This window comes from Hyperolius riggenbachi, chromosome 12 (genome assembly GCF_040937935.1).
Source record: "Hyperolius riggenbachi isolate aHypRig1 chromosome 12, aHypRig1.pri, whole genome shotgun sequence".
NCBI classification, from domain to species: domain Eukaryota; kingdom Metazoa; phylum Chordata; class Amphibia; order Anura; family Hyperoliidae; genus Hyperolius; species Hyperolius riggenbachi.
The window spans coordinates 112,202,192-112,230,035 of NC_090657.1; the positions used below are offsets into that span (position 1 = coordinate 112,202,192).

Sequence of the window (27,844 nt, forward strand, 5' to 3'; positions counted from 1 at the left end):
TGGGTGATGTTGAACAGAGTACGAGATCGGAATCTCAGATTAGATCTCTTGGTTGAATTTGCCTATCATCGCTAGATGTTGGAGTCCCTTTAGGCTGCAGCAGTATCCTGATAACACACTGAAACAATCTTGCATATACTCTGGTCATTCCTCTCCCTCCTAATTTCAAGAAATCGCAAGACAATAGAGAAACCTCTCCCCTCCTCCCCTTTATAAAAGGCCTGTGGTGTGTTCTATGAGTGCATTGTGGGAATTTCTTATTATTGGCTGAGCAGAGGAAACTTTCCATGATTCCTACCTATTTTCCCACTTGACCGCACCCTTAGGCTTCCCTGTGTACTTCCTCAAAGACTTATCCAGCTATATGATGACTGCCAGGCTCACGAGAATTTTACCAAGAGCGATTGGGGCAGATTTACTGCGATTCAATTTTACATGCTCAACTTTACAAGGGATGTTTCACACTGAAAATCACACGCAGTTCTTTCCAATGCTCCCTTGGAAATTTTCTCATAGGGAGACACTACCCAATCGCAGCGCAAAAACCGCAGACTCACCCACAGTGTAAAACAGCTCCTAAGAATATTACTAGCAACCTCAATCTTCAATGTTTTAGTTGCAAAATACAAAGCCACACAAGAAACGTAATCTACAATGAGGAACTAAGGTAATAAGGTAGTATTGACTATGCATCATTGGGGGGCGTCGTTTAGGAATTGGTAGAGAAAGAGCTTGTGTGAGAATTGGGTTAGGCTTAGCAGTCGTTAAATATCGATACAACTTAACGATATTTTACTATCAGAATTACCACTGCCCAATGTAAGAATATCGGTAACTCTACCATTACTCTACTAGCAGCTATTCCTGGCGCAAAATCTCCCTGGCACCCATTTTCCATGTACATCGGTTGTACGACAGTGTAATACAGCCAAACACCTGCAATGTCTACCCGTTCTTCAGGGAAAACTATTGTTCAAACACATTTGTCTGGATAGTGTCAAAAGACTTATTAGGTATGACTGTTGTACAGACAATGCACTCAGCTGCCCGTCAATTAGCCTGTTCTGTGGAAAGCAGAAGTGATAAAGGAGAGCCTATTTTTTTCTGACGACTTGTAAAATTTTGTTGCAATTTATATTTAGCTTGGAATTGGGCCAAAACAGTTTGGCAGCAACAGTATTGATTGGTCCAATTTCAAGATGCAAACTGCAAGTAAATTAGCATTACGTTGGAAAAATTAACATTGAAGAATTGCCACGTTCCCTGTTACGGAGACAGCTGCAAGTCCCAGGTAAGTATAAATCCTTGAGCTAGCTTTGTTTCATGTTTACTATAAAGTACCATATTTTATGGAACAGAAGGCACACCTAGTTTTAGAGGACAACAACCAGAGGGGAAAAAATATATATCTACTAAACCTGGTAAGTTCATGATGCAGGGGAATTTTATGGAGCTTCTCCCGTTAAGCTTTCTCTATCTAAAGGTGGCCACTCACTATACAATACAATGATCCAATTTTACGGCAATTTGAGAAATATGATCGGCTACCGAAAAAAAAAAATTGAAAGTTTATTTTCATTCGACTGAAAAATCCAATCTGATTTCCCTTTTTTTTCCGGTTCTTATAAATCCGGAATGCTGGAAATTTATCTTCAATTTTTCTAAATATTGTATGGTGTGTGTTAGATTGTCAATTTATTACTATACACACCCTAGCAATTTTCTCAGAGTTTCCAATCATTTTTATCATAATTGGGGAATATTGAACACATTTGTATTGTACATTGGTCATATTTTTGAAATGTTACAGTCAGTTAGAAAAATTGATTGCAATTCTTAAATTGAACAGATATAAAAAAAATTCTATGGTGCGAGGCCACCTTAAGCCAGGGCTTTTCAACCTTTTCACTAATTGTACCACTTTTATCGCCTGAAAAATTTCAAGTACCACCAATGTGCCTGCGTAGTAGCCTGAGCGGAGAGCCGCTACTGCACATGCACTAACACCGATGAAAGATCTTCGGGGGGTCCCATCGCTGGATCCCCTCTACTGAGGAGGAAGGGGGAAGCCTCTTTAGGATCCAGAGGCTTCCCCATCCTGAGTGAAGTACACCCTAAGGGCACTTTTTTCTTACAGGTACACTTTTACAAAAAAGGGGGGGGGGCATATGGAACGGGAATAGCAAAAGGCATTGGTGGGTAAAAAGGTTAAAACCAGATTGCTATCCTACAGATGACAATTATTGGCAATTTGTAAGTAGATTGCCAATATAGGTAGCCTTTCCAGTCCCTCCCATGTTTCAATATAGGTAGCTTCCCCCCACCACCAGGGTGCTGGGCAGTGACTCACCACAACGTTCAGCTCGCTGTGCTGCCCTGCGGAATAGTTCAGGTCTCAAATCAGTGGTGACCCGGCCGGACAGAAGAGACAGCCAGGCGAACGGTGCATAGTGACAGCATGTATACAGGAAGTGAGCAGTGATGTCATTGCCTGTATACCTAACCTGCCGTCACTGAGCACCATTCGCCTGGCTGTCTTCTCACCGCTGATCTGAGGTCTGAAGTATGGCGCAGGGCAGCACAGCAAGGAGCGAACGAGAGTTAGCTGAACTATGTGGAGGCAGGATGGGACCAGGGAAAGCGGCAGGCGGGCAAATGAGTGGCAGGCAAAAGCAGAGTGTACTAACTGGCCAACAGCAAAGTACCACCGGTAATATGCGTACCACAGGTTGAAAAGCCCTGATCTAAGCTACCAGCTACACTAACCCGTGCTGCTCTCACCACCTTCTACACTAAGCTACGCTGCCCTCATCAGCTACTGGTTGGACTGAAAGTGGTTTCAGATGGTTGGTCATTGCTAGTGGGGGAACAAATAATGATCAGCAGCTGTGCTACAGCTGCTGATTATTGTTTTGTTACCCCCCTTCCTTCCTGCAGCAGTTCTTCTGAAATAATCAGTGAAAGCCAGCCACGGTGCACAGCAGGCACACTCGCGGCATCCCATTTATTAAACTGCCTTTACCTGCTGGTGTCCTGGGGAAGTAATACACAGTGCCATGTCCATATGCCCGATTCTGCCGGAATCATTCCAGAGGTCTGCGTTGCAGCTGCACAGGTACTGTACGCAGGCACGTGGGGTGTGGCCAAAATGGTGTACTAGCATGACGTGCCTGAGGAAGCTCCATTGCTATTCCAGGCTTGTACTCTGCTTTCAGCATACAGTGGTTTGCAAAAGTATTCGGACCCCTTGAAGTTTTCCAAAGTTTGTCATATTACTGCCACAAACATGAATCAATTTTATTGGAATTCCACGTAAAAGACCATTACAAAGTGGTGTACACGTGAGAAGTGGAACGAAAATCATACATGATTTCAAACATTTTTTTTACAAATAAATAACTGTAAAGTGGGGTGTGCGTAATTATTTATCCCCCTTTGGTCTGAGTGCAGTCAGTTGCCCATAGACATTGCCTGATGAGTGATAATGACTAAATAGAGTGCACCTGTGTGTAATCTGTCAGTACAAATACAGCTGCTCTGTGACGGCCTCAGAGGTTGTCTAAAGGTGGCCATACACTTGTCGATTTGCCATCAGATTCGACCAACAGATAGATCCCTCTCTGATCGAATCTGATCAAAGAGGGATCATATGGCCACCTTTACTGCAAACAGATTGTGAATCGATTTCAGCCTGAAACCGATCGCAATCTGTGGAGCTGCTGCCGCCCACCCCCCGCATACATTACCTGTTCCAGCCGGGACAAATCCCCTGCTCCCCGCTATCTTCTTCTCCGCTCCGGGCTCCAGACCGTTCCTGCAGCTACTGAACTTCCTGTCCAGGGGACGTTTAAACAGTAGAGGGCGCTCTACTGTTTAAACTTCCTGCCGGGACAGGAAGTTCTGTGTAGGAGCAGCCAGTCCGGAACCCAGCGCAGAAAGAAGACAGTGGGGACTCGTGCCGGCCGGAACAGGTAATGTATACCCGCTGTATTGCGTCGGTCGTCGGGCATTCGAACGCGGCTATCGACGCGCCCCCGACCACCGGCAATCAAGAAAAATCTTCCGCACTGATGGCTCGACGGGAATTAACGGGATCGATTTCGGACGTAAATCGATCGTTCTGTCAGTGGTGTGCGCGGCGATTTCACAGTCGATTCGATCACTGTGATCGAATTGGCCGTATATCGGCGGGAAAATCGTTAGGTGTATGGGCCCCTTTAGAGAATATTGGGAGCAACAACACCATGAAGTCCAAAGAACACACCAGACAGGTCAGGGATAAAGTTATTGAGAAATTTAAAGCAGGCTTAGGCTACAAAAAGATTTCCAAAGCCTTGAACATCCCACGGAGCACTGTTCAAGCAATCATTCAGAAATGGAAGGAGTATGGCACAACTGTAAACCTAGCAAGACAAGGCCGTCCGCCTAAACTCACAGGCCGAACAAGGAGAGCGCTGATCAGAAATGCAGTCAAGAGGCCCATGGTGACTCTGGACGAGCTGCAGAGATCTACAGCTCAGGTGGGGGAATCTGTCCATAGGACAACTATTAGTCGTGCACTGCACAAAGTTAGCCTTTATGGTAGAGTGGCAAGAAGAAAGCCATTGATAACAAAAAAGCATAAGAAGTCCCGTTTGCAGTTTGCCACAAGCCATGTGGGGGACACAGCAAACATGTGGAAGAATGTGCTCTGGTCAGATGAGACCAAAATGGAACTTTTTGGCCAAAATGCAAAACGCTATGTGTGGCAGAAAACTAACACTGCACATCACTATGAACACACCATCCCCACTGTCAAATATGGTAGTGGCAGCATCATGCTCTGGGGGTGCTTCTCTTCAGCAGGGACAGGGAAGCTGGTCAGAGTTGATGGGAAGATGGATGGAGCCAAATACAGGGCAATCTTGGAAGAAAACCTCTTGGAGTCTGCAAAAGACTTGAGACTGGGGCGGAGGTTCCCCTTCCAGCAGGACAACGACCCTAAATATAAAGCCAGGGCAACAATGGAATGGTTTAAAACAAAACCTATCCACGTGTTAGAATGGCCCGGTCAAAGTCCAGATATAAATCCAATTGAGAATCTGTGGCAAGATCTGAAAACTGCTGTTCACAAACGCTGTCTATCTAATCTGACTGAGCTGGAGCTGTTTTGCAAAGAAGAATGGGCAAGGATTTCAGCCTCTAGATGTGCAAAGCTGGTAGAGACATACCCTAAAAGACTGGCTGCTGTAATTGCAGCAAAAGGTGGTTTTACAAAGTATTGACTCGGGGCTGAATAATTACGCACACCCCACTTTGGTCTTTCACGTGGAATTCCAATAAAACTGATTCATGTTTGTGGCAGTAATATGACAAAATGTGGAAAACTTCAAGGGGGCCGAATACTTTTGCAACCCACTGTAATAGGGGGACCCCTTTATACTGACTGAGGACTGGACTAGCTAGAGGGCAGGGGCATTGAGAAGAGTAACTGAAAGCGCTATGTGTGCGTGAGCTTACCAGAGCACTGCAACAAGCATGACTGCGAACACCGGCCACATGTGCAGGAGCCCACCAGAATGGGAGTGAGAACACCAGCCATATGTGCGGGAGCTCACCAGAGCAGCTGCGACAAGCGGGAGTGAGAAAACCAGCCACATAGTAAGCAGAGGGGGTTGAGTTAGTGCCCCATCAGTGCCTAAGATGCTGCAAAGAAGATGCAGGGCTCGGAGAAGCAGCTGTGTAGGTGAGGGCTTTCACTGTGTCCTGCACTTGCTTAAGGGGGGACACCTGGCAGCCGGCAGCACATTTGGACTGTAAGACACATTGAATTTTTCCCCTCACTTTTATAGGATAATAAGCTCATCTTATAGTACGAACAATACAGTAAAAGGACTGCTCAAAAATGACGTTTTTGTTTTGTCCGTTTTTTTTTTCTGTGGGAGAAAGAAAACCCTCAAACACCTCCTTTTTATCCCATGATTGTAACGCTAAGGTATTTCGCAGCAAAACAAAATATTGCAAATCAACACTAAAAAATCAAGTGCAGAAAATGCTAACGAAACACGATAACCAGAGTGCCAGAAAAACAAAACAAAAAAAATTGCCCGAGATATTGTAAGGACAAGTGTGCGACCTGCCTAAAAGGTAGCCACAAATGTATCAATTTCCACAGCTCGAATCCCAGCAGATTTGATCACCCCGATTGAATCTGCCAACAATCTATTCCTAAACTTGTCCAATCAATCATACTTTGACAAATTTTGACCAATATTCCATCAGAACTATTAACTGTGTGGAACGGAAAATCTCTGTCAATCAGGGGTGGGTCAGAAGCAGCAGATCCACGACCCCTAGCATTGCACCGCATCAAGCACTAAAACGCTGCAATTCAATCGATTGATTTTTAATAGCTTTGAGCAGGAAATTGTCAATCGACTGTGCATGGTAAGAATTGATCCTTCTCTGATCAGCTTTCGATCAGAGTGGGAACAATGTTTGCCCACAACGCGTGGCATTTAGTATGTGGCTAGCTTATCTGTGATACAGTGATGCTCACAGTGTAATCCCTATCATAGTCAACTAGGGATAAGAGACTAATGTCACCGCCTCTAGCTGATGCACTGCACGCCACTCTTCATCTTCCTGACACTTCCTCCTTCACAACAAAAAGCTCAACTTTGGAAGGCGGAAGTGTTGGGAAGATGGAGAGCTGCATAGCATGAGAGGCGGACGACGGGTAACTTCTGCCGCTGACTGCGCCCCATACAACCTGGGACAGTTTCACATCTCCTGCAACTGTTACTGCTCATAGCCTAAAACCCCTAGTACGTTTTTGGGATATGGGAGCAAATGAGATTGAAAGAACCCATACAAAATGGGAAGAAAATCCAAATTCTATGCAGATATTGTCCTGGCCTAGATTTTAACCTACATGCTCAATGTGATATAAAGAAAAAAGCCGAAATCCCAATATAGTGTAGTAAGTATTGGAACAGGAAGGGAATAATGAAAAGTATTATACCTACAAACCGGGGTCGCCCCCAAGGCAACCACTGTAAAGGCAGGTGGGGAGATTAGGCCTGTCCCCACTCAGGACTAAGATGTCGCTCTCTGTGGATAGAGGAAAAAGAGGGTGTACCACCCTTCCACCATGGGTGGATATCTCGATTTGTAAAGATGTACAGAGGCGCCACAAGGCTAAAATCGTTTAAAACGTTCAGGAGATGGTGGTGGGCCAGGAGTATGTGAATAAATTGTGACTACCTCAATCGACAGTGTCGTGTCCATTTTGGAGTGGCTGGTCCACCACCGCCTCCTGAACGTTTGAAACTATTTTAGCATATTTTATCCTTGTGGCGCCTCTGTACATCTTTACATGCTCAATGTGATGTCCACTGCATCACATATTCTTCTTACTCAAACTAACAATATTTTGTTGAATTATTTTTTTTTCAAGTTTTATTTTAACTGCTATTAATTCAGTATAAGTCTTATATTTGGTAGCCAAGTGAAAGTGCAACCATATGCTTACAATCCTGCACACATTTCACTCTTCTACTTACTGTTTTTAGACGTTCGGACCTTAGCTAACAGCTTCTGAACAGTTGTGACATCTCCGCTTTTCACAGCCTGAATCAGTTCATTCTCCCGACCCATTGTTGCATACGTTAATAATTCATCTCCTGTCTTCCGACACAAAAGATATATCCACAAGATCTACCAAATGACATTTACATAGGTCTAAATAAATAGGATCCTTTTCAGCTGAGAGATGAACTTTCCATAATATGAATACAAATGAAAAGTAAATTTAAGCACTGAGTATGTACTCCAACAATAGTGAAGATAGCAGCATGGGAATGGAGGATTAAATGACAGTTTGATCATAGATCCCCACTCTCATCTGTGATCACTTGGATATTTCCCATAACACTTGTATGTAGGAGTTCACATATGCTGTAGTACCAGGTCCACAAGGAATTGCAGGTTGCAGTGTTTTGAAGAGCTCCATCAGGTTGTCCCTTAATAGTTAATACAGTGTCTCCTTTCCCAGTTGAGGAGCCAGGGAGTTCCTGCCTTTCCTTTTAGGGTTATTCTGGTTTTTGTTTTTCATGAATAGACAGAGGTTGGTGTCGCATTCACTTTCTTTGAGAGAAAATCTTCATCTTCAACTCCCAAGTGATGTCACTGCATGGCACAACAGAAAAAGAAAACAAATATTTGTGTTACTGTGTCATCCATATACACCTAGTAACCCCTCAGGTGTGAGAGGCTCCCTCTCCTACTCAAGGTAAAACATTACAAAGAAGAAAGGAGTGTTCTTTATCAACCTGTTATCTTTTCAAATATGTTTAATGTGGAGAGAAATCCCTCATACATTACTTTCTTTTGTAGCTTGAGGGTAGAAATGCATGCATAAAAGATTAAAGCAAAAACATCGCAGCACATTTTATAAAAGCACTAATTGACAAAGGGGTTAAATCACACCAAGCACTTGCTTCCTGCATCACTTCCCAGCTTCAAGATTCCATTCATAAATAAGCAGACAGGAAACTTGGGAACGCCTCTTCCCTGTAAACATTTATATAATCCAGATATGCCACCCAGATTACTAGATATGAATGTTGAAAGCAGCAGAAGATCATGATAAAATTATAATTATTATGAAGTAGAAAGGATCTTTATTTCAAATATTTTTTTGCGCACACATCGAATATAACAGAGAAAAATTACACGAGTTGTCAAAAAGCAAAGGGTGCCTTTCGTTTGCTGTATTGTTTTGTCAGAAAGTGCAAACCTGCTTATAATTCAACACCATGCCTTGCATGTCTGAGCTGGCCAAGGACAAGGTTATATTAACAAGACGTGCAAATGTAGGAAGGGTAATCAAGATTTAGAAAAAGAGGAGTAACAGGTGTAAAGAAAAGGTTTAATATCAAAAGAACAGAAAAACTAGGGCTGTTTCACATCAAAAATTGCAAATCGCTGAAAATCTGTGCAGCAATTTTCACAGTGATTTTGTTTTTCATACAGTTGGAATGTGTATTTAGCAACAATGTATTTATTATGTTTTGATCTATGCACTACCACAGGGTGGCAGTGTGGTAAAGTAGCAAATGTCTCTTATTTACTGTATAATCTGTGTCTGTAAAATAAAGGTGGCCATACATCTAGCAATGATACGACACAAATCTCTCTCTTAAATCTAATCTGATTAGAGAGAGATCTGTAAACTGTGCTTACATTGAAAATTCGCCTTGTGACGCCGCCTCAACACTATCTCCCTAATGTTAAGTGATTCTCCCCCCCCCCCCCCCCGGGGCCCAGTGAATGTGATACGTTACCTGTGCGTGGCCTCAGCTTGTGCTCCGCTGCTTTCGGGATTCTCCATACACACGCACCACGTGGTTGCCACGTAACGTGGCCGTGTGTGTGACGTCTGATGTCACACACACGCGCCTTTACAACGCATCACGTGTGGCACGCGTGTCTGTACAGCGGAATGCGCACGGAGCAGCAGAGGACAAGCAGAGGCCGCAGACAGGTAATGTCTAGCTTGCACTGGGCGCAGGGATAGGGGGGGAATTCAGTGCCGGGGGTTTCGTTGCGTTTGTCGATCATCCTGAAATTGCACGCCGTTACCACCACACACCCAATTGAGCAAGTCAGCCCAACATCTTGCAGCATGTGCGATTGACTATGCAACCAATTTTGGGACCAAAATGGGTCGCATTGTCGGTCGGGCACACACTTCGTGGCACTGATTTTCATCCCATTCGATTATAATAATTGAATAAGATGAAGCACTGGGAAGTGCCAAAGTGTGAAAGTGATAGGAAAGAAAAGACTAGAAATTTTAAATCAAGAGGATACCATCTTTATCAAACTGTCCCATATCCATGATCTGATCATCCCTAACGCATTCACCTTCGGTTCAGGTTCACTGAGCCATTACTAATTCCATCTGATACCGAGTCTCCAGCTGCCATCTCATGTGGTGGACTTAAATTTAGCCACACTCCTAGATGGGGGTGTGGGAATTCTTCTCTCCCAACACTGCTCCTATACACCACTTAAACCTACACCTTCATTGGCTTTTTCTTCTTTTGAGGTTCATGCAGTCCATGTCTACTCTCCTCACCACTTCCATATTGCTGTCATCTACTGCCCTCCTGGACCAGCCTCCACCTTAATTGACCACTTCTCTGCATGGCTTCTTCATTTTCTCTCCACTGACATAACTTCCATCATCATTGGGGACTTCAATGCCCCCATAGACACTAACTGCTCCACTACCACTAAACTCCTATCATTCCCCTCCTCCTGTGACCTCTCCCAGTGGTCCTCTACTTCCACCCACAAAGATGGCCACACTCTGGGCCTAGTCTTTACTCGGCTCTGTCCAGTATCAACATTTAATAACTCTGCATTCTCCCTTTAAAGGGATACTGTAGGGGGGGTCTGGGGAAAATGAGGTGAAGTTACCCGGGGCTTCTAATGGCCCCTCGCAGACATCCGGTGCCCGCGCAGTCACTCATCGATGCTTCGGCCCTGCCTCCGGTTCACTTCTGGAATTTCAGACTTTAAAGTCAGAAAACCATTGCGCCTGCGTCGTCGTGTCCTTGCTCCCGCTGATGTCACCAGGAGCATACTGCACAAGCACAGACCATACTGGGCCTGCGCAGTACACACCTGGTGACATCAGGGGAAGCGAGGACACGGCAACGCAGGCGCAGTGTTTTTCAGACTTTAAAGTCTGAAATTCCAGAAGTGAACCAGAGGCGGGGACAGGAGCATCGGTGAGTGGCTGCGCGGGCACAGGATGTCTGTGGGGGACCATTAGAAGCCCTGGGTAACTTCAACTCATTTTCCCCTGACCCCCCTACAGTGTCCCATTAAAATAACTATCTTATAACTTTTACAATCTGTCCCTCCCTGAACTCTCCAACCCCAGTATTGCACAGAACCTGCTTATGCAGAAATTATCGCAACCTTGACCTTTGCTCCATGGCTGATTCTTAGAAACCCCTGTGCTCTTTGTCATCCTTCACTGACCATGAGACAGCATCCACCTACTACTCTACCATAGTCTCTGCTGTCATGAACTCAGCTGCCCCTCTCACCAAACTCGCCTCTGCCGCAACAACAAACCACCCTGGCTGACCAAACCCATCAAACAACTGAAAAGATATTCTAGGGTGGTGGAACGGCGGTGGAGGTAAAGCTCGAATGTAGATGACTTCCTGCATTATAAAAATGTGCTGCTCCAGCTCAGGGATGCTCTTTCAAAGCAGTCAAACTTCTCACTCATTTCTTTACAGTCCTATAACCCTAAACAACATTTTAACATCTTCAGCTCTTTTCTTCGCCCTCCTACCACCACCAACTCCCCCTACAACCACATGTTTGTCTGCAGAAGACTTTTCATCATACATTTTGAACAAAATTGAAACAATACAGAACAGTTTTTAAAAAAGCAACCTTCTTTACTAGTCCAATCACCTCCTCCTCCTTTCTCCTCTTTGCCTTGTTGCTCACCAACTATCAAACTCCCTTTCTCTACATGACCAGTCACTTACTCAAACCTCCTCCCTACTAACAACTTTCTCTGCCTCAACTTAACAGCGCCTTTCTTCACTAATCTCTAAAGCTCATATCTACCTGCGCTCTGGACCCAATTCCAGCTCATTTTATCCCCCAGCTCTCCTCCTTACTGCTTTAACAACGATTTTTAACCTATCCATCTCTATTGCCATTTTCCCTTCCTCCTTTAAACAAGCAATCATAACAACACTAATAAAAAAAAAAACTCTGTGGACCCTACAACCCTTTCTAATTACCACCCAGTTGCACTCCCTTTGCCTCCAAACTGCTGGAACACCACATTTACTCAGAAATGTCTGACTTTTTCTCTGCAAACTCTCTGTTGGACCCCTTCCAGCCTGGCTTCTGCCCTCAGCACTCCACAGAAGCAGTTCTTATTAAGGCTGCCAATTACCTTTTAGTTGCTAAATCCAAATGCAGATTTTCTAAACTAATACTCCTAGGTCCGTCATCTGCGTTTGACACTGGATCCACTTCTACCTGTCTTGACGTTCCTTCACTGTCTCCTAAGCCCAATCTACACGATACGATTATTTGTACAATTCGATTACGATTCTATTTACAATTCGATTAAATCAGACATGTCCGATCGGGATTCGATTCAATGCAATTTGCCATTGTTTTGCAATGGCAAATCGAATTGAATTGAATCCTGATCGGACACATCGAATTTAATTGGATCGTAAATAGAATCGAATCGTACAAAGAATCGTATCGTGTAGATTGGGCTTTACTCTAATACCAACTCCTTTCCACGTGCGCTGTCGAAGTAACACAATGCTCCATCCTTGGACCCCTTCTCTTCGCCATTTACACTCACAGCCTGGGACAAATATGCTCTTTTGGTTTTCATTATCACCTCTATGCGGATGACACCAAAATGTATTGTTCAGCCCCCGACCTCTTCACACTACTATCTAAAGTCCACCACTGTCTAGAGGATAACCTGAATGTAGATTCAGCTGATAAAGTTGTCACCTCCATACATTTACTCATTAATCTCCAGATACCTCCCTGCCCGGAACCTACATTCCTCACAGGAGACCCTATTGTCCTCTAGCTTGGTCACCTGCTCTCACTCTTGCATCCAGGATTTTTGATGGGCAGTCCCTCCCTTGAAACGGTCTCCCACAGCCTGCCCGTCATGCTCTGAGCCTGTAAACCTTCAAACATACTCTGAAAACACACCTATTTAGACAAGCCTACAATTTGCTTTAAGTAGCACTGCATGTTCACTGCCCCTTCCCATGTTTCCTTCCTTATTGTTTCCACCCCACTACCCTATAGATTGCAAGCTCGCAAGGGCAGGGACCTCCTACTATTGTTTCTTATGTTGCTGTAATTAACCATATGAACATGTACCAATTTTAGTGATATCTCAATCCACACATTAACTATGTATAGCCAAGAAAGTGCACTCAAAAGGCCACCCTGCAGTGTTAGGAAGTCTTGCCTAAGGACTCCTTACTGAATAGGTACTGTGGGGCAGCACGGTGGCGTAGTGGTTAGCTCTCTCGCCTTGCAGCGCTGGGTCCCTGGTTTGAATCCCAGCCAGGGCACTATCTGTAAAGAGTTTGTATGTTCTCTCCGTGTCTGCGTGGGTTTTCTCCGGGCACTCCGGTTTCCTCCCACTTTCCAAAAACATACAGATAAGTTAATTGGCTCCCTCTAAAAAAAAAAAAAATTGGCCCTAGACTACAGTACTTACACTACATAATATAGACATATGGCAATGGTAGGGATTAGAATGTGAGCTCCTTTGAGGGACAGTTAGTGACAAGATATATATATATATACACTGTACAGCGCTGCGTAATATGTCGGCGCTATATAAATACTAAATAATAATAATAATAATAATAATAATTCAAACCCTGCTCTCCCCTGTCAAAGGCGGCACCCTTAACCAGTACACTATCCAGCCACTACATGTACCTCAATATTTGTTTTGTACTATGTACAGCACTACGGAAGATGTTGGCACTATATAAATAAAAATTAATAATACAATTTATTGGCTAACTTAGAAGAAAAAGCATCTAATCTAGCGATGAAATCGATCCACAATCTGTGTTGGTGGTGCTGCCGCCGCTCCCCCCCCCCCCCCCCCCCATACATTACCTGCTCCGCCGGCGCGACTTTCCAGGTCTCCGCTGTCTTCTTCTCCGCTCTGGTCTCCGGGTCCGGCATGGTTCACTTCTTCCTGTCTTGGGGAAGTTTAAACAGAGCACCATCTACTGTTTAAACTTCCTGCCGGGACAGGAGGAAGTGAAGCCTGTCGGACCCGGAGACCAGATCAGAGCGGAGAAGACAGCGGAGACCTGGGGAGTCGCGCCGGCGGAGCAGGTACTGTATTGCAGCTGTACTGCGTCGGTCGTCGGGCGCTCGAACGCCGCTAGCGACGCGCTCCCTACCCGCAGGCGATCGACGGGATCGATCTATTTCGGGACGAAATAGATCAAAGTTTAGCGTGTAGCATGAACGATGTGACAGCAGATTCGATCCCAGTGAGGGAATCGGCCTAGTGTATGGCCAGCTTTACTGATCCAGAAGTGAAAGAGAGGGGAGAGGAGCAATAGTGACATCACGCACTATGTGAATGGTAGCGTGTGTGCATTGTAAGCAGTAGAACGCAAACAGAAGTGTCCGTAAGGGGCCATTTCTTCTGGGAGGTCGGTGGGGCGGAGTTTGTGCAGTGCAAGTAATGGGAGGCAAACTCAAGAAGTATAATGCGCTACTACAGTACAAGGATTGTCCAAGGTGTGGGGAAAATGTAGTTTTTAGAACAGTACAAAGCTCACATTGTCCAAAACCTCACCCCTTATATGCTCCCCAAAGTCCACAAAGAGGGAAATCCAGGCAGGCCCATTATTTCAGTGAGAAGAACTCTTACAGAGAACATCTTAGGGTGGTTGGAAAACATTCTTAAACCTCTGGTCTGTAAAAGACCCACCTACATACAGGATACCACCCACCTCCTGAACAAACTGGTAGCCATCTAAGGGAACTATTTTTGCTACTAGTATGGACATGAAGTCCCTTGTACACCAACATCGCCCATGATGATGGTATTGCACCCTGTAAAAAATCTCTTCATGGCAAAAATAGAAGAGGAATACCATGTCAAAATACATGGCCTACTTCCATTATATAGACTACTAGTAGACCTAAGACCTACGCCCCAGAGCTCTAGGTCTCTCTCACCGCCGTATGTCAGCGCGCACGCGCCAGTCGCGTGCACACACCGCCCAGCCCGCACCCCCTGGCCTGTCCTCCTCCTGTCCCAACGGCTACACATGCGCAGTAGCCAAAACACCTGGGACACAGGGACAGGAGGATGACGTAGGGACAGTTAGGGTTTTATTACATAGGATATTTTAATCATCTAATCAGCAAGTGAAGAGGATCTTCTTCAATTCCACAGAAACTTCAATGTCTTCCATCCCACAATTATTATTCATATTTATATAGCACCAACATCTTCTGCAGCGCTTTACAGGGTGTATAGTCTTGTCACTAACTGTCCCTCAGAGGAGCTCACAATTTAATGTGTGCTATAGTCCAAATGTCCATTGTAGTCCAGGGCCAATTTGAGGCCTCTTGCACACAACATGCGATGATATGATCAGATTTTCGATTCCAATTGAAAAAATGTAGCAGCATACAGTACTTTTTTTTTATAGGAATCAAAAATTGGATCGTAAAAAAAATAAAAAATAAAAAAATTATTCGGAATCGCATGTAGGGTGCAAGAGGCATGCCGGGGAAGCCAATTAACTTATCTGTATGTTTTTGGCATGCAATTAAAGGATACCCAAAGTGATGAGATAGACGTGTATGTGTACAGTCCCTAGCACACAAATAACTATGCGGTGTTCCTTTTTTTCCTTTCTCTGTCTGAAGGAGTTAAATATCGGGTATGTAAGTGGCTGACTCAGTCCTGACTCAGACAGGAAGTGACTACAGTGTGACCTTCACGGATAAGAAATTCCAACTATAAAACACTTACCTAGCAGAAAATAGCTTCTGAGAGCAAGAAAGAGATAAAAAGGGGAATTTCTTATCAGTGAGGGTCACACTGTAGTCACTTCCTGTCTGAGTAAGGACTGAATCAGCCACTTCCATACCTGATGTTTAACTCTTTCAGGCAGAGAAAGAAAAAAAAAAAGGAACACAGCAGTTATTTGTGTGCTAGGCACTGTACATACACATGTCTATCTCATCAGGTCACTTCGGGTATCCTTTAAGCTGAAACTAGCTACTCTCATACTGAGATCAATTTTCTTGAAACCACCATATACATCAAGGGAAACAACCTACAAACGTCTATGTGCTACACACCAACAGACCGTCTCACAAACCTCAGGTATGACAGTTCCCATCCCAAACGCAGCCAAGCAATAAGATAGTTGCACATACCTCCCGGCGGCTTGAAATTACCGCTCTGAGCTATGAATTTCCAGCCCGAGTCTGACTCGTGGTTACCGTTAAGGAGGTTAAGTAAACCAAGGATATAATCTATTTGTCTGAAATTAGCAAACATCCTTTCAATATGCCATTGATGTCCTCTTGTAATTAAAGGACCAATATCGTGAAAATTGTAAAATTTAAAATGCATGTAAAATTCATATAAGAAGTACATATATTCCAGAGTAAAATAAGCCATAAATTACTTTTCTCCTACGTTGCTGTCACTTACAGTAGGTAGTGGAGATCTGACAACAGTTTTAGACTAGCCCATCTCTTCATGGGGGAATTCTCAGCATGGCCTTTCTTCTTTACAAAGACTATCTGCAAAGGATTTATACAAAGATGCTGGCCAGCCTCCCATCTTACATTATGCATTTTTTGTCAGTTGGGCGGAGCAACTGCCTTTCACTAAGCGCTTTAGAAAATAAAGAAACCCATGAGAATCCCCCACCACGAGGAGATGGTCTACTACAAAACCTGTTGGTTCTGTCAGATTTCTACTACCTACCAGAAGTGACAGCAACATAGGAGAAAAACATCCATACTGCCGGACACCTACGGTGGGTCTAAACTTATAGAGAGACCAAGTGGATGTTTCCTGGGAGGGGCCAAATCTCGTAGTTTACCTGTCCTGGAGGGTTACTGGAAAAAGTAATTTATGGCTCATTGTACTCTGGAAGAAATGTACTTATTTGAATGTATTTATATTTATTTTACAATTTTTCGTTAAGGCATGGCATTTATTTTAAAGGACTTACGAGGTAAATTGCATAAAAAAAAAAAAAAGTTATTTACCTCATTGCAAAAGCAGACCTCAGGGCAGACGAACAGCACCTTCCTTGTCACTATCAGGTGCTTTATCAGCCTAATCCACACTTCATCGTAAGTCCCGACCCTCCAGGGTCGCCTTATCAGAATCGCTGCTTTGAAAAACTACCTCCTGCGCAGCTCGCATAGCCGCGGCTGCGCAGGATTACAGCCCTGCCTGTGACCACCCTCACTCCATTCGCTCTGTTATACGTCATTTGGGCAGCTCCACATGACCACCCACATGACTAACTACACTGCCAGCCAGCCGTGCCCCCTCAGCAGAGAATACAAGTGCTGAGCGAGCGAGTCCTCGCAGGAGGTAGATTTTTAAAGCGGCGATTCTGATACGGCGACCCTGGGGAGGGTCGGGACCTACAATGAAGAGTGGATTAGGCTGATAAAGCACCTGATAGTGACAAGGAAGGTGCCGTTCGTCTGCCCTGAGGTCTGCTTTTGCAATAAGGTAGGAGGCAGAAAAAGCAAGGCTTCCGAGAGAAGCTGTCGCTTTTTCTGCGGGGGAGAGGAATCAGTGATCGAGTATCATGGCCCGATTCATTGATTTCTGGGCTAACGATCCGCGGCCAAGAGCGCACGTACACGCGCGCGATCGGCCGCACGGGAGCACACATGGCCTCATGGACGTAGCTATTATGTCCAGGAGGTGAAAGTGGTTAAAGGGAACCTAAACTGAGAAGCATGTGGATTTTTCCTTCTTAAATGATACCAGTTGCCTGACTCTCCTGCTGTTCCTGTGTCTCTAATACTTTTAGCCACAACCCCTCAAAAAGCATACAGATCAGGTGCTCTGACTGAAGTCAGACTGGATTAGCTGCATGCTTGTCTCAGGTGTGTCATGCAGCCAAAGAGATTAGCAGGACTGCCCGGCAACTGGTATTTTTCAAAAGGAAACATCCATAATCCCTCTCAGTTTAGGCTCCCTTTAAAGAGACACTGAGACTCTTCAGACATTATTCCTGGATGCTGACAAGATAAAAAAAAGCACAGCTTATATACATTTGAACATCAGAAGGCGGTGCAGGTGAGAGACTTAACCTCCTGAGCGGTCTGGACGAGCTCAGCTCGTCCATCACCGCCGGAGGCTGCCGCTCAGGCCCTGCTGGGCCGATTTTTATCAAATAAAGTGCAGCACACGCAGCCGGCACTTTGCCAGCCGCGTGTGCTGCCTGATCGCCGCCGCTCTGCGGCGATTCGCCGCGAGCAGCGGCGAAAGAGGGCCCCCCTAGCCGCCTGAGCCCTGCGCAGCCGGAACAAAAAGTTCCGGCCAGCGCTAAGGGCTGGATCGGAGGCGGCTGACGTCAGGACGTCGGCTGACGTCGATGACGTCACTCCGCTCGTCGCTATGGCGACGATATAAGCAAAACAAGGAAGGCCGCTCATTGCGGCCTTCCTTGTTTATTCTGGGCGCCGGAGGCGATCGGAAGATCGCCTCCGGAGCGCCCTCTAGTGGGCTTTCATGCAGCCAACTTTCAGTTGGCTGCATGAAATAGTTTTTTTTTTATTTAAAAAAAACCCTCCCGCAGCCACCCTGGCGATTTAATCAGAACGCCAGGGTGGTTAAAGAGAGTCTGAAGCAAGAATAAATCTCGCTTCAGAGCTTATATTCAGCAGGGGCATGTGTGCCCCTGCTAAAACGCCGCTATCCTGCGGCTAAATGGGTGTCCCTTACCTCCCAAACCCCCCCTGCAAAATCAACGACCAACTTGGTCGTAGATTTTGCTGCTGTTGAAGCAGGTCTAACGGACGCAGCCCTGCCTCTCAGCGCCGTCTATCAGCGGAGCATCGCCGCCTCTCCCCTGCCCCTCTCAGCGAAGGAAGACTGAGAGGGGCAGGGGAGAGGCGGAGATACGCCCTGATAGACGTGCATGGAGGCAGGGCTGCGGCCATTAGCCCTGCCTCACCAGGAAGAGATCCCCGGGACTCCCCGAGGGGATTTGGGAGGTAAGGGACCCCGTTTAGCCGCGGGACAGCATGCATGCCCCTGCTGAATATAAGCTCTGAAGTGAGATTTATTCTCGCTTCAGACTCTCTTTAAGTCTCCGCACCTGCACCGCCTTCAGATGTTCAAATGTATATAAGCTGTGCATTTTAGTATCTTGTCAGCATCCAGGAATATAGTCTGAAGAAGGTTTTTCAGCCAAAAGCTTGTTCTTACAAGGTTAGCTAATAAATGGCCTCACCCTGGTTTAAAAAAAAAAAAAAAAAAAAAAAAATTGCTGATGCCTACAATACTCTACTCCTGCTCTCCCCAAACCCTATTAGAGGCACACTCTGGCCGTTGGCTCGCCTCCTCACTCTCTTCCTATCACAGCAGCTCATGGAGAGGAGGTGGGACCAGCCAGGAGTGCAGTGAATGCTAATTAGGAGGCATGATAAATATAATTGCAGCTAGGTGGCAGCAGGGCTGTTCAAGCAGATGATCCTTCTCAAACTTTCTCATGATCTGCTGCTGCTGACACATGGGACAGGAGAGCTGCTAGTCTTTCCATCATTAGTATTCACTGTTCTCCTGGCTTGTCCCCGTCTCCCCTTTGAAGCTGCCCTCCTGGACATAAGCTGCTCTAAGCTGGAGACACAACACAGAGCGCTTTTCGGATCGATTGTGTTTTGTTTTGTTTTTTTATACGCTCCAAATCACTTGCATTAAAATTGCAGCAAAATCACAACAATCATGACTTTTCAGAAAAACGCGATCACAGCAATTTGGCGTGATTTTAAAGCAAGTCAATGAGAGCTGAAAAACGCTCTACTGTGTGTGTGTCTAGTGGTGGGGCTGGGAGTATATAGGCTCTAAATTTAAAGGAAGCCTAAGATCAAAGTAGTCTCATGTTTTATACCCACCTGGGGCTTCTTCCAGCCACATTGAGGCCACTCTATCCCTTGCCATCCCTCCGCACCGCTCCTGTCCCCCAAAAGACGTCCCTGGTATTCTGGCCAAGTTGTGCTTCGTCGTGCATGTGCGGCCCGGAGCATTCTGCGCCATCAATTGGAGGAAGACTTGGGGTCGGTCAGCAATTGTTTGCCGCTGTGGAAGCATTGTATTTGCCTGTCCCACCCAACCCGGCTACTTTTTCATGACACCCAGCTGGTAAAAAAATGTCTGGGGAGGAGACCGCTATTAATGCTAGGCAAGAAAAATGGACACAGGAAAAGGTAGGAGCAGGGGTGCCCAATAGGTAGATCGAGATCTACCAGCAGATCACAAAGGGCTTCATGGTAACAACAAATAACATTTGTAGAGCGCTTTTCTCCCATAGGACTCAAAGCGCATGAGCATGGCTCAGACCATCGTGGTACAGAGGAAGAATTTTATAAGTCCGGAAATGCCAGGCTAAACAGGTGGCTTTTCAGTCTGGATTTGAATAGCTCCAGGGATGGTGCTGTCTTTACTGGGTGTGGCAGGGAGTTCCAAAGAGTAGGGGCAGCATGACAGAAGGCTCTATCTCCAGATTTTTTGAGGTGCACTCTGGGAGTGACCAAGTTTATAGAACTTGCTGATCTGAGGTTGTGAGAGGTGTGGTGCAGCTTCAGCAAGTCCTTCGTGTATCCAGGGCCCAGATTGTGCAGGGATTTGAATGTCAGCAGTCCAATCTTGAAGAGTATTCTCCATTCTACTGGTAGCCAGTGCAGTGAGCGAAGGATCGGTGTAATGTGACAGTGGCGAGGCTGGTTTGTTAGCAATCTGGCAGCAGCATTCTGCACTAATTGCAGGCAACGCGGGGCCTTTTTGGGGAGGCCAGCATAAAGGGCATTGCAGTAATCCAGCCCTGATGTGATGAAAGCGTGAACTAGGGTTGGAAGATCCTCTGGGGGAATCAGATGTTTAATCTTTGCAATTTTCTTCAGATGAAAGTAGGAAGATTTAACTACAGATGAAATTTGGTTTCTGAAACTCAAATCCCCATCGATTAGTACGCCAAGGCTGCGCACAAGGTTGGAGCTGTTTATGTCTGAATTCCCAATCCTGATTGGTGTTGCTTTAGGATAGAGCTGTTTTGATGGCGAGCACTGGCTTTGGAGAAAGAGGACCTCAGTTTTGTCAGCATTCCGTTTCAACCAGTTATCATTCATCCATGCCTGTAGCTCAGCTAAGCAAGAGTTTATTTTTGGAGTAGGGTCTGTTCCACCAGGTTTGAAGGACAGGTATAGCTGTGTGTCATCGGCGTAGCAGTGGTACGTCAGGCCATGTCGTTGGATAAGTGGACCGACTGGCAACATGTAGATTGCAAACAGCAGAGGGGATAGGATTGATCCTTGTGGCACTCCGAATTGTAGAGGTGCAGGTTTGGACATTATAGGTCCTAGGGATACTCTCTGTGTTCTGTCAGTCAGGAATGATCTGAACCACTGGAGGACTGATGGTAGATCCCGACCCCACTACATTTTCCATTCTGTATATACAAGTGTGCTCCTAAAATTGTACACAGGTAGATCATTTTGACTTGCTAATTTTTCAAAGTAGTTCACAAGCCGGGAAAAATGTGGGCACCACTGAGGTAGAGGAAATAGGCAGAGCGTGTCATATACCTACATTACCACAACAGAGGGCGAGTATAATTCTCACTAACGCAATGCTACAAATAGCATACATAACTATCCTATGCAAATAACCCAGAGCCAAATTCAAGTCATAATAAGATAATGAATATTATCTTCTCATGGACACGTACTTAAAATACAGGTGGCAGCTGCAAAAAAATTGGGCATGGCCATGAGATAATGTGGGCGGAGCCTAATGTACATTGACCTACCAACGGTGTACCCACTTTTCTTTGAAGAATGAATAAGGCCCTAAGTGCCAAACAGACATATGTGTTCACACTTACCACCACAGCTAAAGTACCTCTCTCCCTTACACATACTCTCACAGCCACATCTAACCCACTCTTGGAGCCCACACCTGTCCCCCACAGCTAAATTATGGCCCAAAAATATACCCCACACCTAAAACCAGGTACACACTGTGCAAGTTTCCTGTCAGACCGATGGGATCGATCAATAACTTCCAGCATGTCCAATCTGCTTCCAATCAAGAAAGGAATTGACTTGTGCAGTACTGATGTAAAAATCGATCCCTTTCTTGGTCTGAAGCAGGATTGGAAAAGCCAGAAATTCAGTCAATCTGACAGGATAATTTAATTGTATTAGCCTTTAACTGCTTCCGGACCATGGTAATTGAAATCTACGCCCTGTCTGTGGCTGCTTATTCCTGCCAGGGTGTAGATTTCAATTACCACACTTGCACGCACCCGCCACTCTCACCAATCTCTACCTCGCCGCAGGCCTCTCGCTCTGCCGTCACTATGTCAAGAGCCAATTTCATTCACTGTGAGCCAATCTGGCCCTTAAAGGAGATCCAAGGTGAAAATAAACTGATGAGAAAAACAATTGTATATTTACTCCTTCTCCTAAAAATGACTTTTTTAGTTTTCCCACAGTTTCATTTTATATTTAAATCTAGTTTTTATGTTTTTACTGTTTCATTGTCTCTGCTCAATGACACCTTCATTGAAGTATGCTAGAGATCGAATCATCATTTGTTTAACGATTGATCATTTTTATCTCTTTCCTGCTCTATGGCCTAGTGCACACCGGAGCGTTTCCGCTGCGGTTTGCGATCTGCTTGCGGGTGCGGATCCGCTAGGGTAATGTATTTCAATGGGCTGGTGCACACCAGAGCGGGAGGCGTTTTGCAGAAACGCATACTCCCGGGCTGCTGCAGATTTTGGATTGCGGATGCGTTTCTGCCTCAATGTTAAGTATAGGAAAACCGCAAACCGCTCTGAAAAACGGCACTTCAGAGCGGTTTGCCAGGCGTTTTTTGTTACAGTAGCTGTTCATTAACAGCTTTACTGTAACAATACATGAAATCTACAATACCAAAACCGCTACACAAAACCGCAAAACGCTAGCTGAAACGCTGCAGAAAAATAAGAAAAAGCGTTTCAAAATCTGCTAGCATTTTGCGGATCTGCTAGCGGTTTTTGGTGTGCACCAGGCCTAAGAAGCCATTTACTGACAGGAAAGTGTTTCATGGCTGTAATTACTTATCAGTGACGGTTATGCTATATATATATATATATATATATATATATATATATATATATATATATATATATATATATATATATATATATATATATATATATATATATATATATATATATATATATATATATATATATATATATATATATATATATATATATATATATATATATATATATATATATATAGTCTGACCCCGACAGAAACTGTCACTTGCATACCTGATTAACTCTTTCAGGCATAGAAAAAAAAAAAACACAACCTAATTATTTGTGTGCTTTGCACTATACATACACATGTCTATCATGTCACATCGATTGTCCTTTAAGGGGCAAGAGACTGCTGACACGCAATAGGTCCATGTTCCTAGAACATTCTGCTCCACCCTAGCATTCACACCTGCTCACTTGCCTGCATTATGGATGTGTCTGCTAGATACCTTGCTGCATAGCCTGAAAAATTTCAGCAGCAAAAAAAATAAAAAAATCTCAGCAGGGCTTCACAAACTATCAGGCACGCTAATCCTCCTCCTCCTCCTCTTACCTAGTTTCCGGTCATCATTCTTGTACAGCAGACCTACCCAGTGCTTGACCTTTGCCCTATGAACTCCAGTGGTGCTGCTTTTGTCTGCCTCAGTGGAGGAGTGGTGGGCGGAGTTTAAGCTAAGTGAAAATAAGGTGACACAAAGGTGCAGCAGCTAGTGGCAGTGATATGCCCAACATAACAGGGGAGAGCCTGTGCCCAAAACTCTACGTTTTTTCTAAAACAAAGTATTGTGAGTGCATTGACTTTTAAAGTTCAATAAACCTTAAAGGTTTTTACACTATGAGAGGCTTTTTCCTTTGACATTACCAATATTTGGAGGCTGATGGTGCTGTTAATGGGGAGAGGACGGTGTAACATCTACCAGTGGTGAACCTTAGAGGTCGGAGACAGCCCAAAGTGTCCCGATGCGCAACTAGATACTGAGGATCTTACAGTCTAGTGAGTATGAACCCATAAGGTGTGGTGGTGATAGCCCGTGAAATAATTTAATTGAGGGCAATATTTACAAATAAGGTATGCACACAAATTCATTTCAATAGCACTTAAGACTTGCAATAAAGGGTGCTGAGTCAGTAAACAGGCCTATAATAGGCCATACACTGCCAATATATATATATATGTTACGGCCAGAACCCGAAGTTTGGCCAGAACTAGAAGTGGCCGGCCACTTCGGGTTCTGGCCGGCCAATGTGCGAACTGGCCGCTGCGCTGCGGCCAATGTGAGAAATGCAACAATTCCTGTAAGGTTAATGGGATGTTGTGGCCGCAGCGCAGCGGGCAAATGTATCACACATCTTACTTTATTCAATGACATTAAGCCGACCGGCTTTTTCTCTGCCTCTCTCCTCCCCCCGCCTCTCTCTCTTCTTCTCTTATGGGCAGCCGGGCGGGGACACGCGTGTCCCTCCGGAGTCGTTCGTCGCGGCAGGGGAATCCTGCCGTTCTTGCAGAGCGGGTGCTGGCGGAAGCAATGTCTGCAGCCTCCCCGCTCTGCTCTCCTGCCGCGACGAACGACTCTCCTGGACACGCGTGTCCCCGCCCGGCTGCCCATAAGAGAAGGAAGAGAGAGAGGCGAGGGGAGGAGAGAGAGGCGGGGGGGAAGAGAGAAAGCGGGGAAAAAGCCGGTCGGCTTAATGTCATTGAATAAAGTAAGATGTGTGATACATTTGCCCGCTGCGCTGCGGCCACAACATCCCATTAACTTTACAGGAATTGTTGCATTTCTCACATTGGCCGCAGCGCAGCGGCCAGTTCGCACATTGGCCGGCCAGAACCCGAAGTGGCCGGCCACTTCTAGTTCTGGCCAAACTTCGGGTTCTGGCCGTAACATATACAAATAACTCGCACACCAGCCCAAAGATATATGCAAAGATAATTTATAGATGATAAATCAGCCCATACAAAAATATGTCATAGAAAGTTCACAATTGCAACATGGGAAAACACCACAGCAAGTGAAATTAGCAGCAAATGCACATTAGGGATATCAGCTCAAAGGGAGTGCATACATTTGCATAAATCAGCATCAGTGCAGAATTATTTCCATCTCATTGACCATCTCTATTAGTGACACGGCTACACATCAGGCTTTATTCTTACAGCATAGATGTTATTGAGGGCTCGTTTCCACTATCGCGAATCCGCATGTGTCCAACACATGCGGATTCGCACATGTAATGCAAGTGGATGGGCCTGTTTCCACTGTAGCGTTGTTGAGGTGCGTTTTTTTCAGCGGTAAAAAAACGCTCAAAAGAGTCAACGAATTCGCCTGCGAGTGGAATGAATGCGAATCGCCGCTAATGTATTTAATAGGGAAATCGCATGCGGCTTTGTCATGCGGATTTCCCCGCGATTTCGCATGCGATTTCGCATGAAAGCCAATGGAACTTAACACAGGCAGTGACATGGTTAAATTCGCTTGGCTCCTTGCCATGCGAAATCGCATGCGAAATCGCGGGGAAATCCGCATGGGGAAACGCAGCCGCATGCGATTTCTTCAGCGGTGGAATCCAGGCGATTCCGCACCGCTACAGTGGAAACAAGCCCTTAGTATATATAAGAGATTCCTGTGTACACATCATATATACAGTCACAATCAGATATGTATATCTGACCTTAAAAATACGGGGACTGCTTTATTGAAGCAGCACAAGTAACTAATTTTGATTGGTTTATTTCATTTTTGTGGACTAAGCACAGCTATTACTGTATATATACATTATTTTTAATGACTATTATCTAAGAAATAGAACATTTTATCATATTTTCTATTTTAATTACAGTTACAAATTCATTAGGAGTCGGAGTCGGTGCATTTTTTCCCGACTCCGACTCCAGGCACCCAAAATTGCCCGACTCCACGACTCCGACTCCACAGCCCTGGATATAACATAAACATACCCTAGAATAGGGAAACATAATAATAACATATTCTGACAACAAGAGAGAAGGCATAAACATTTGTATGGTATGATATGTGTTCATACACATAAGCACGAGTGGTATTTCCACCATGGTGCATCTAAGTTTCCTAGAGTTATACCTATAGTGAGACTAATCATCTGTCAACTTGTAAACGGGTGCATAGTTATTATTATCGGGAAGGTTAAAGAGATGACCAGAGATGTTGAGGGTTGAAATTCTCATGTGCTAAGAAGAGTCTTGCTCTGATTTTATACTCCAAGAGAAGGTTGGCTCGAGTGTTGGCTAATGGTGGCCATACATGGTACAATTTTTCAATTAGATAATTTAGTTCGATTATTCCATTAGATCGAATATAAAGATTTTTCCAGCATGTCCGATCATTTTTCCAGAAAAAAACGGGATAATCGTTCGAATTTCTTGATCGAAAAAAAAAAATTTTCAACTTTTATTCAATTCGATCATTTAGATCGAATAAACGGGAAAATCGAACGTTTTTATTGTACCGTGTATGGCCACCATTAGAGCGGTGTTATTTCAAATTTTTCGTGTGATTTCCAATTAGCTGTAATTAGGTGAAGAGCACTTAATATAGTATGGCAGATGGTGGGTTGTAGACTTTTGGGAAGTTTGTTACAGTCCACTAAAAGGATGGCTACATAATTTTTTTAAAGTGGAACTGAAGTAAGAGCTATACGGAGGCTGCCATATTTATTTCCTTGTAAATCAATACTAGTTGCCTGGCAGCCCTGCTGGTCTATTTCTCTGCAGTAGTATCTGAATAACACCAGAAACAAGCATGCAGCTAGTCTTGTCAGATCTGACTAAGTCTGAAACACCTGATCTGCTGCATGCTTGTTCAGGGGCTATGGCTAATAGTATTAGAGGCAAAGGATCAGCATGGCTGCCAGGCAACTGGTATTGCTTAAAAGGAAATAAACATGGCAGCCTCCATATACCTCTCTCTTCAGTTCCCCTTTAAAGGAAACATCAAGCAAAAGTTGCTGCCCCATGATATACTTACCGGGGCTTCCTCCAGCCCCTTTAAGCCGATATGTCCCGCGTGACATCTCCACTCGCAGCCACCAGCCCGGGGTCCCCACCGGTGCAGAGGCCGACCTCGAGGTCGTCCTTACTGCGCCTGCGTGAAGCGCCGCTGTCAATCAAGTCCACGTTGTCCGCAGCGTACTGCGCAGGCACAGAACTACTTTGCCTGTGCAGTACGCTGCAGACAATGTGGACTTCATTGACAGCGGCGCTGGACAGTGTGGACATCGGCGCTCGATCAGGCGCAGTAGAGGAGGTCGGCCCCTGCACCGCCGGGGACCCCGGGCCGGTGGCTGCAAGCGGAGCTGCTGCGTGGGACATGTCAGCTTCTAGGGGCTGGAGGAAGCCTCCGGTAAGTACCCGTATATCATGGGGCAGCAACATTTGCTTGATGCTTCCTCTAAGGAGGAATTTTATATAGAGACTATCAGCTTTATCAAGGACATTGAAGGATCAGATCCCAGTGCATCTCATTACTTATGTCGTGTATGTGCTTTTCTCTTAATACTGTGGATAACGTGAGGCATGTTTGTGCTATACCAAAAAGTGTGTGCACTTACAGTTGCAGTGAAGAATACATTTCATGAATTGTATGCTTCACTGTATGCACATGGAGCGCACGATGTGAGTTTTCCCCCCAGTTGCGATACAGTTTTTACAGGGTACGCAACTCCCCAAACCTTCCTGTGGTTTTCCGATCTACCCTATACAAAATGGAATTAGTGGAGACTAAATCAGAACTTTGCACAAAGTGATTAAATGACAGGTTGATAAGTTGACCTGTCAACGTGATCAGCAGGGGGCTGAACTAGAACCGTTCAGAATGTGAACAGCCCTGTGCAAAGTTCAGCCCCCACAAAGTGCTGATTACATAAGTAAGGGATAGATCACACTGGGT

The 27,844-nt window shown here is 45.0% G+C and overlaps 1 protein-coding gene across 3 annotated transcripts in view; it reads right to left on the minus strand.

Annotated features, from left to right (window-relative positions):
- The window catches only part of CASKIN2 (CASK interacting protein 2), a 225,447-nt gene that overhangs the window by 162,183 nt on the left and 35,420 nt on the right, over window positions 1-27,844 (minus strand). For all 3 annotated transcript variants that reach the window (XM_068261965.1, XM_068261966.1, XM_068261964.1), the window contains exon 2: window positions 7,545-8,169. In XM_068261965.1, coding sequence (XP_068118066.1) covers window positions 7,545-7,638 — 94 coding nt within the window. In that variant the 5' untranslated portion in view covers window positions 7,639-8,169. The remainder of the gene's footprint in view (window positions 1-7,544; window positions 8,170-27,844) is intronic.